This window comes from Xiphophorus couchianus, chromosome 9, assembly GCF_001444195.1.
Source record: "Xiphophorus couchianus chromosome 9, X_couchianus-1.0, whole genome shotgun sequence".
NCBI lineage: Eukaryota > Metazoa > Chordata > Actinopteri > Cyprinodontiformes > Poeciliidae > Xiphophorus > Xiphophorus couchianus.
Genome location: NC_040236.1, coordinates 13001801 through 13011195, shown reverse-complemented (window position 1 = coordinate 13011195; position 9395 = coordinate 13001801). Strand labels below are relative to the sequence as shown.

The 9395-nt window shown below is 35.7% G+C and overlaps 1 protein-coding gene across 1 annotated transcript; it reads right to left on the bottom strand.

Annotated features, from left to right (window-relative positions):
* Positions 1-309: 309 nt before the first annotated feature.
* Positions 310-9059, bottom strand: LOC114150506 (collagen alpha-1(XI) chain-like). Its single transcript, XM_028026926.1, has 8 exons — positions 7439-9059; positions 5353-6543; positions 3617-3670; positions 3200-3319; positions 2003-2041; positions 1174-1227; positions 839-892; positions 310-555 (listed from the first exon to the last, which is right to left on the bottom strand). Exons 1-8 carry the CDS (start codon positions 7481-7483, stop codon positions 385-387), a joined length of 1728 nt encoding a protein of 575 aa, XP_027882727.1. The 5' UTR covers positions 7484-9059; the 3' UTR covers positions 310-384.
* Positions 9060-9395: the final 336 nt, after the last annotated feature.

Genomic DNA, 9395 nt, shown 5'->3' with positions numbered 1-9395 from the left:
ACAGGTTTTATAGGTACATGATTTAACGTTTTTTGAGTTTAGATGAAACAGACTTGTGAAGGTGCACATTTTCTTTCTTGGTTGATTTCTTTGGATTTTTTTTCTATAATATCACAGAAGGCAGCAGTGTGTTTGAGGGGTTGCCTTAAAAATCATCCATTTGCCATTACATCGTCATCTGGACATTCACAAACAAATTAATAAGCCAATGCAAATAATTTTGAGAATTCTTAACCAACTTAAAACAGGAAACGTTTACTTTGATTTTATGTCAAACAGTAAGAGAAACATGTTAATGGGTGTTTTTATACTGTGCATGTAACACAATTAACTGTAACTATTTATCATTTCACAGCAGCTTTTCCAGTGTGCCAAAGCATTTTTCTACTTATTATGTGGAAAAGCGAAAACACAATCCAGAAACTTTATGTTTGTGAGCGTCAGTGCCTGTTCTCCAGGGAAGCCTGTGGGGCCTGATTCAGCATCTCGTCCTGGGGTGCCGTCTTCTCCAGGTCGACCCTGTGGACCCGGCATACCTTGTGGTCCTGGTCTCCCCTGTAGGAACAAAATGTTTCAAGAAAAAATAGTCTCTAAAGTTTATTTTTAATATTGAACAAATGCCGAAAATAGACTTTTATATTACATTAATTAATATAATTAATATATATAATTAATATTAATATTAATTATATATATTAACTCATGTCTATATACTTTTGATCTGAATTATTTGGAGCCAGAGGAGCTAAAATGCCACTTGTAGCTCTGGATCTACAGACGTTTTGGTTATGAACTAAAGCATCAGTCTCCAACAAGGAGTTTAACAACAGGTGCTTACAGTTTTCCCTGGAACTCCTTTTGGTCCTTGCTTCCCAGCAATACCTGGTGGCCCCTGAAAAAAAAGAAAACATTTTTTATTCCAGTTTATTTTTCATTTGATATAATTTTATTAGGCAAAATGCACAAAATCCCACTGAATTTTTTACTATCAGTATATTTAGATATTCATTAGTATATGTGAGAATTTGATCATTTTTATTGTCTGAGCCATCATTATTGAGTTTATTTGTGCTACTCCTGTGTCTTGAAATTTCCCCTCGGAAGCAAATAAAGTTATTTGAGTGGAAGTGGATTATGTAATAAGGATTTGAAAAAAATTGATTGTTTTCTTACAACTGGTCCCTCTTCTCCAGGAAGTCCAGGTGGGCCTGGAGGTCCTTTACGTTTCTGCAAAACAAAGGATACAAAAATTATAAGCATAACATTTCTTTCCTTTTACTGAACATTTTAAATATGGTAAAAATCTGAATGTACTGATAAATAGCATATGAATCCACAAAGTTGTACTAACTGTCACTACTTTAGAGGAAATGTTAAAAAAAAACCCAAACATTTTTCTGTTAATTATCACACCAACCATCTAAATCAGCAGCTGAGTTGCTGCCGGACTAATTTATGGTAGACTGACAAACAAACTTAGATAAGTACAATAAAAACAAAGCATTTCATGATAAAAGAGGAAAGATTACATTTGTACAGAACTAGAGTGCTTTGTAGAAGGTAATATTTGTGGATAAACATCTTCATGAAAGGCTTTAACAAGGATGACAGACTTAACGTTAGCTCTTTAGCAGAAATAGTTGAATCATTTCACAGTTTCTGAAATGCCTAAAACACACATGGATGTGTTTTAAAAGTCCAACAATACGGTACATTGCTTTAAATCTGTTACATTCAGTTTATCGTGCAGAGACATTCATACAGTCCAGTCCATATTAACTTAAAAAAACCCAAAACAATACTGAGTTCTTCTTCTGGATCAGTCAGTGATGCTATAAAACTGCAAATAAAACCAATTCCTTAATTCCTTATCAGGGTTTATCAGACAGTTCTCATCAAACCATCTCTATCTTCCCATACTTTGATTTTATTTTTGAGCACTAGCCACTTCCCTGATAGTAGTATAACGTAAATGCATCCTAGTGACAAAACAGTCGCCTACCGGCCAAGAAGATACAAGCTTCTTGTAGATTTTTTTTTCCTGCAAGAGAATGAGACAAAAAACAGTTGTGAAAAACTATTTTTATTATCACATGACCAAACAAAGTTAAGTAATGATATAGTTATCAAGGGCAGAAGAAGTGTGAAAAAGACTTGTAGAATCAATCTATAAATAAAATCTGTCAGACAACACAAAGTAGGCTAAAAGATCCCAAAAAAGTAAAAATTCAAGTAAAAGAAATTCAAGAACAGACTCTGGGAATCCAGTAAACCCCAGTGAGAACCATTATCCACACATGGAGAAAACAAGGAGCAAGAGTGGCTGGCCTACCAAAATTATTCTAAAAGAGCATTAGCCCATCCACTGTGGTTGTAGCTTAGTGCTAGAGTAGTACTTTTGCAGAGCAATTGAACGGTTGTAGGTTTGATTTCAGCTTCAGCCTATTAAGTACCCATACAAATCCGCAAACAGGTGAATAAATGTGTTTGTGAGAGAAAATGGGTGAATGTGGTGAGTATGACTGGAAAGGTGCCACATAAAATCACTTAATGTATCCAGCAGGTCACAAAAAGACCCATATAAAAAACATCTGCAAACAGAGCAGGTCTCACTTTTCTATTTCAAAATCAGTATTTGTGATTTAATATCAAAGAGACTGAGCAAAAATTTGATCTCTTGGAGAACTCCAAGGTGAAAACCACTGCTGACAAACAAAAGACCTTTCTCACATTTGTCTAAAATACCTCAATGATCTTTTGTTGATGTAATCTGTCAAATTAGTTTAGGATAAACTACAAGAAATCAGTCAATTGTTTGTTCCCTGCAGTTTTATGAATGCAGGGCTGGCATCTTCCATCATGTCATAAATCAGCAGGTGATATAAAATTACCTCAAGACGTCCAACAGAACTGCAAAGATTGCTAAATGAATGCATCCTATGGAAATGAAGTAAATAGATATGAGCAGGACATTTGTTAGTTGTTTTATTTCTTCGATCTATTTTGTCAGTAATTCAGTAGCTTCTACTGACCCATTCACACTGCTGTATCTTTTACATCTTTATTATTTTACTTCAATTCATATTCACTTAGCTCACAGCCTCGGTTTATCTGTTCTGTCCCAGACCATTTTGGCTGCCTGTTGTTTGTATTTATGGGGTTTGATTACTGCTGGTGGAAATCCACAGAGGACACTTACCTTGAAAGCCTCCCACTCGTCTTCAGAGGTTTTGAACACAACAATGGCGGACATCCCAGGTGGCCCAACTGGGCCTCTGTATCCGGTCTGTCCGGTCCTGCCCATGACGCCTTGGTAGCCCTTAGAAGCCAGAGAACAATGTGTTTCTTTGATGAGGAAAACATGTCTAATTTTAGATCATGTTGTCATCATTTAGATGAGCCTCTATTGAAAAAAAAGAAAACAGCTGGATTTTTAGTAGATCAAAGATTCATTTTTATGTAAATTTAACCTGTAAAGTTTCAGATGGTACAACAAAAGACTCTCAGACTCTAAATGATCCAGAGCCATTAACCCAGTGTTAATGTGCTTAGAATAAGGTATGAAGAAAATACATTGCTACAAATATAAGCAAACTGTTTAAAATGAACACAATACTTTGTCTCCTTTAGTTCCCGGTGGCCCTGGTAATCCTGGTGAACCCTGCTGTCCCTAAAGAAAGAATAAGGTACAAATTTATTTTGCTTGCAAAAACTTTACAACAATGTTTTCACTTGTAACCTGGAAAAACAGGAAGAAAAATCTCAATCCTGCATAATTATTTTTTTCACACCTGTTCATGGTTTGGTTTCATAAATGTTTCAGTTATACACTATTTTCAATATCTTTTATATTTTAAAGTATGTGATAACAAAATTTTTTTTATTGTATCCTTACATATTTTGTTTTTTTTTTAAACTACAAAATATTTCATTTCCAACACCAACTAAGCCAAAAAAGTGAATAAAGATTTTTTTATGCATATTAAAAATTAATTTTAGATTTTTCCAAGAAGTGCAGATATTTTATATATTATTTATGTTAATAAATAATATCCTCTTAAGATGTAAGAGGAAATCGTAGTTGTTCAAACGCAAAGGCAAAAGCTGTCAGAATCATTTGCAATACCAAAGATTGACCACATGAGGGAGGCAAAGCTTTTCAATCAAGAAACAAACCCAACCTTTATTTGACAACGTCGAATCTCCAAAAGAAAAAGGTTTCATCTGTCTTAGTGCCATTTGATTTTTATTTTCAAATGCTACAATGGAAAATTTCAGTAATGCATAAAAAAAAAGTAAATTAATTTGCTGCACACAAAATTCAACGAGCCACTTTTTAGGATCGTACATATTTTACTGCAGTTTTTTTCCCCATAAAATATGAAAAGAAAGAACTTGATTGCTGTGTACAAACCTTTCTATTTGTAGATAAAATATTTATAGTTTTATTGTTTCTAATTATTTCTATTGTATGTACTCTCAATATTGGTTTTTAGGTGGAGGATTTACAAAAACCTTTCAGTGATGTGCGGTTTCTTTTGCATTTTTTGTGAATTCTGAATTTAAACTAAACTGAACTCTATAAACAACAAGCAAACCTAAACCAGAATGGACTGACAGTGGTACTGAAATTAATATGAAAAACACCAAACTGAATGAAAACAAATTAAAATGAACTAAACTGGAAAATTAACTAACATTTTATTTGTTAGATTGGAAGAGTGGATGTGATCTGTCTGGTACTGATCTAAACCAAGTCAGACTTTATGTGATAGAGAGGCACCACTAAATCACAGCAAAAGTCACATCTTCAATTCTTGAAGTACTTTTATTTAACATCAACACGATACCCTGCCTCAGTCTGTGAAGTATTGCTGTGGAGCTATATTTTCTTTCAGTGTAGTGAAGTGGAGAAATAATTTATTGTTTTTGCTCCCAAAAAGGGAAGGTTTAGAAATCAGCACTTAACTTTACCCTATGATACTGATTCATAAATCTTTAAAACATTCAGAGAAGAAAAGGCTTCCTTTCAAAACAAGACAAAATATTACATGCTTTTATATTTAGAGGAAAATATTATTGTTTTCAGGTCTTTATAAGTCTCTTTAAAAATAAAAATCACCCCAGGCAGCAGCACCTCATCAAAAATGCTGCTGCCAGAATCCTGGCCAGAAAAAATTAAAATCAGAAAAAAAATCAGTTACATTACAAGGGTCCTTTAATCTCTGCAGTGGCTGTTTTATAAATCATCTAGGCACTGAGACAGCAGTGCCTAGCATTTCAGAACTGCTTATCAGGGATGAACTTTACATTTCTAAAAACCTCTTTTGAAAAGTTGTGTTAAAGTCTTACCCTTTGACCTCTGATTCCTGGTCTGGGTTTTGCCTGTACTTCTCTGTATTTGATGTCTGAGGCCTGATTGGCTGCTTGAGCAGCCTGTTGTGGCGTTTCAGTCTGGGATTTGACTCCAGAATTAAAGATTAAATCAGATGAGGACTGATGGTGAGGTTTGACATCCTCATTGTCAAATACTGTAGCTTCCATTGTTGGATGTTTCAAATCTTCCTCCTCCCTCTTTAACTCTTCATCACCATAATCTGTATCTGCACTTTCATTTCCTCCTGCTTGTGGAAGTTGTGTTGCATTCACTTTAGGATAAACAGCTTCTAGATGATTACCCATTTTTACTTTTTCCCTTCTCTCACTGGCTGAAGTATTATCCAACTTAGCGTCAAAGTCAGTAGTGTTCAGTTCTTCTCCCTTTAATATTCTGCTAGTAATAAAGGTCAGGTTTGAAGCTGGATCTTTCTGAGGTGCAGATAAATCCTTTGATTCTGCCTTTTCTTTTTGTTCCTGCTCCTGTTTCGCTCTGCAGTCTTCTGGGGATGAGGTTGTGCCTGCAAAAAGTGGCAATGTGATAAGTGATGATGGTGATTTCTTTCTTACTTCCTTCATGTCTCCTCCACTCTTATATGAGAGGAGTGAGCTGGAGACAAGAGGGCCTGATTCAGTGGTGGAAACAGAAGTAGAAGTGGGAGCAACATGCGGTCTGTTAGAAAAAACTTCTGTCATGATTGTTTCTGTGGGATTCTCAGATTGAATATCAGGGCTTGAGAGAGTCGCCTCAACACTGTCTGCGACAGACACAATACCACTTGTGAAGCTGCCATCGACTGCATGAAACTCATACTGATGTTTCCCTGGAGTCGGACTCCTGGTCTTGTCTTCAGAGCTCCATCGACTCCCCTGGTTCTCCACATCAGATTTAAAAAGCTCCTCCTCAGTCAAAGACACAGGATGTGGTTCAGGATTCCTGCCTTCATAATCTTTGTCTCTTTCAATGTCTGGTTTGTCGCCATCTCCACTGGTTGAGCTTATAGACATTGTTTCCACAATGTTCTGGGTTTGTAGTAAAGCTTTTATGTGTCCATCATGTATGTGTGAAGCAGGGAAAGTTCTCACGGTTGGCTCAGAGAAACCAGTCCGGTTTTCTGGGCTTGATTTGAATCCAGCTTGAGTGGTTATCCCGTGAAAAGATCCGACCTGTTTGGAATGTTTTTAACATAAAGAAGTTCAGGTTTTATTCATACATCTTCTGAGAACTGTAATCAAAACAATACGGACATTTCTCAAAACAGCTGTATGCAGAAATTACTACATAGGTCAGAATTGTAAAGCCACAAATGAAAAATTTCTCTGAAAAATATGTGATAGGATTGCATTGTCTTCTAACTTATTTGACTTTAAAATGATGAACATGAAATCCTTACTGTGCAGCAAGCATGACATTAAATCTATAAAGATACTGTGAAGAAAACTCAATAATGTAGAATAACAACAGTAGTAACAGCTGACTTTAGGTTAAAAAGATCAGTGAGTACAGACAATTCACAAAAAGCATGAAAACTGAAGAGAAATCAATTTAAACCAGGGATATAATCAAAGAATAGATCATAAATCCAAAACAAATTCCTATCATAAATAGATTAGACTTACAAAATAAAAAAAGAAATGAGAAATTTAGCTATGATGTCACTTGCTCCTGTTTACTCTTGGCCAGGTCTATTAATTACATATTAGGGGAAAGGACAACAATGAGGAGACTGAATGGAAACACTGACATAAAAAATGAGAAAAACAATTGCGGATATAAACTCTCAGCCTTCTTGGCTTTATGGGTTGTACTGTAATATTAAAACTAGGCTTCATTCATGTGCATTTAAAAATAATGTATCTAAGGCAGTTCTGTATCATCTTTGATAAAATAACAATAACTAAGTTAGATTTGATTGTAAATCTGAGACAAAAATGTTCAATAGTGACATTCAGCATTTTTAGCATTTTGTTAATGCTACCCCTGTAGATAGCATTATTTACATCTCATTTATTCTAAATGAGACTCAGTGAGGCGGAAAAAAATATCAACAACAAGACTTACATAATTCAGAAGAAATATCAGCACCGAAACTTGAGCTGCAGACATGGCCTCTGGTGTAGATAAAAAACTGTTTCCTCTCTTGGAGTCGTTTGTGTCTGTAAGACCTCCAACTACTCCACGTTTTACTTCAAAAACCCTGAAGTAAAACTTTGTCTGGCCTGACAGTTACAGCTCAACGCAACCAGGAGAAAAAAAAAAAGAGGAGACCAAGGTGAAAGCACATTCAGACACATATTGATGCGGACGCCGTCTCGTCAGTGTAGCATTGCTGTGCCAGACGGGTGGCTGTCCAGCAGTTTATCCTCTTCAACAAATCTGCAAGTGGCTCACGCCTGAGAGTGTGAGCAACACTTATGTGAGCATGCTGATAAACAGAAGGCGTGAATGCTTTTCTATTTATTCAGCGCAGATTATTGGATCCGAGCACATGATCGGATGAGATGAGAAACTCAACTGCTCTGCATGCGTGGGTGAGCATGAATGAGCAGGAGAAATTTAAGTTTGAAATAGCTAAAGTGTTTAAAGGAGCCTCCATAGAAGACTTGAATTAGCCCAGACATTAAATGAAAGACTTTCTTGATATGTAGCACAGTTTTTTTTTTTTCAATGTGTTTCATAAATCAGTCTAACTTGCACCTAAATTCTCATTAAATCACATTTTCTTGTCATTTTGTCAGGAGAGAGACGTGGAGCCCTGATGTCCAGGTGAGAAATGTCACATTAACATCAGAAGAGCAATAGGTGACTACATAAAGAAGTGTGTGTAGGGTTGGGCTGGAGCTTACAGGAAAGCGTGTGTGATGAGAGGAATCTTCTCCTCCCAGCAGGATCACACTTAAAAGCGAAATGTTCAGACAGGTCAGGGGTGAGTATGGTCAGCATTTTATAAAGATCAACAGAGAAGAACTTACAAGTGTCCAAACTGTAAACTGGGAATACCTCAACACACTGCTGTTGTTACCAATCAGACTGGCCAGCATTTATTCACCTCTGGATGCCTTGATGAGATCCTTACTTGGACGCTGATGCCGAGTTTTAAATGGTAATAAAAGTACAACTGGATTAGTTGGTCTTGGTCGCTGACAAATTAATTGTAAAAACTATGGAATAGTATGGCTAATAGAAGAAGAAGCTGTTGTTACGGAACTGCCAATAAATATTGACTATTAAAAAGGATATAAATTATTGTGTTGAAACAAAAACGTTTTTTTAAAAACAAATTTACATCTCTGTGCATACTGTATTTATGCTAAAGGGCTGTAACATGAACATTTAATATTTCCTACATGTTTCTTGGTAAAATAACTTTAAATGCTGCTAAGAGTATGAATAGGTTTGGGCTTCACTATACTTTAACATGTATTCCCAGGTATCTAAAAACAGTTAATCATGAAAAGGCTTCATGGTGACAACGTGTGGAATAAAAATATTTTACATAAATCAAGTTATTTTCAACAGTCTTGATAAAAGAGTAGAATGTCTACAAAAAGACTTCTTAGCATCTGATATTACCACCCTACTGTCAAAAGACAAAAGTCTTATACATACAGCTTCTTAAATGTTCCAACTGGACCATGAATTTAAATGTTTAAAACAGGCCAGTGGATATGTGACAGATTAAGAATGCATATATTAATATTCTTCTGAGAAACTAAAGACCTTTCCCACATAGAGCCAACTCACAAGTGAATGTAAACTGTGTCACAAAGCTGACAGACTCAGACGGCAGTAGAGCTTTGTGTAAATAACCCAGGTCAGTTTTAAACTTTCTACAGGAAAAAGAGAAGAAATTACTCTTTACTCCAGTTTGCAAACACTGCCATGTGAAGATAATATTCCAGAGAGAAGATATGGGTGACAGCCTACTTTTCTTACATAATCTAATAACATTTTGGAGCCAGCCCCACAAATAAACGGAACCAACTTTATGGGGATGAATTTTCATCAATTGTGATGG

Coding starts and splice junctions, on each gene's coding strand:
- LOC114150506 (XM_028026926.1), bottom strand. CDS start 7,483: ATGTCTGCAGCTCAAGTTTCGGTGCTGATATTTCTTCTGAATTAT. Junction 6,544..7,438: donor TGATATTTCTTCTGAATTAT/GTAAGTCTTGTT, acceptor CATTCCAAACAG/GTCGGATCTTTTCACGGGAT. Junction 556..838: donor AAGGAGTTCCAGGGAAAACT/GTAAGCACCTGT, acceptor TTGTTCCTACAG/GGGAGACCAGGACCACAAGG.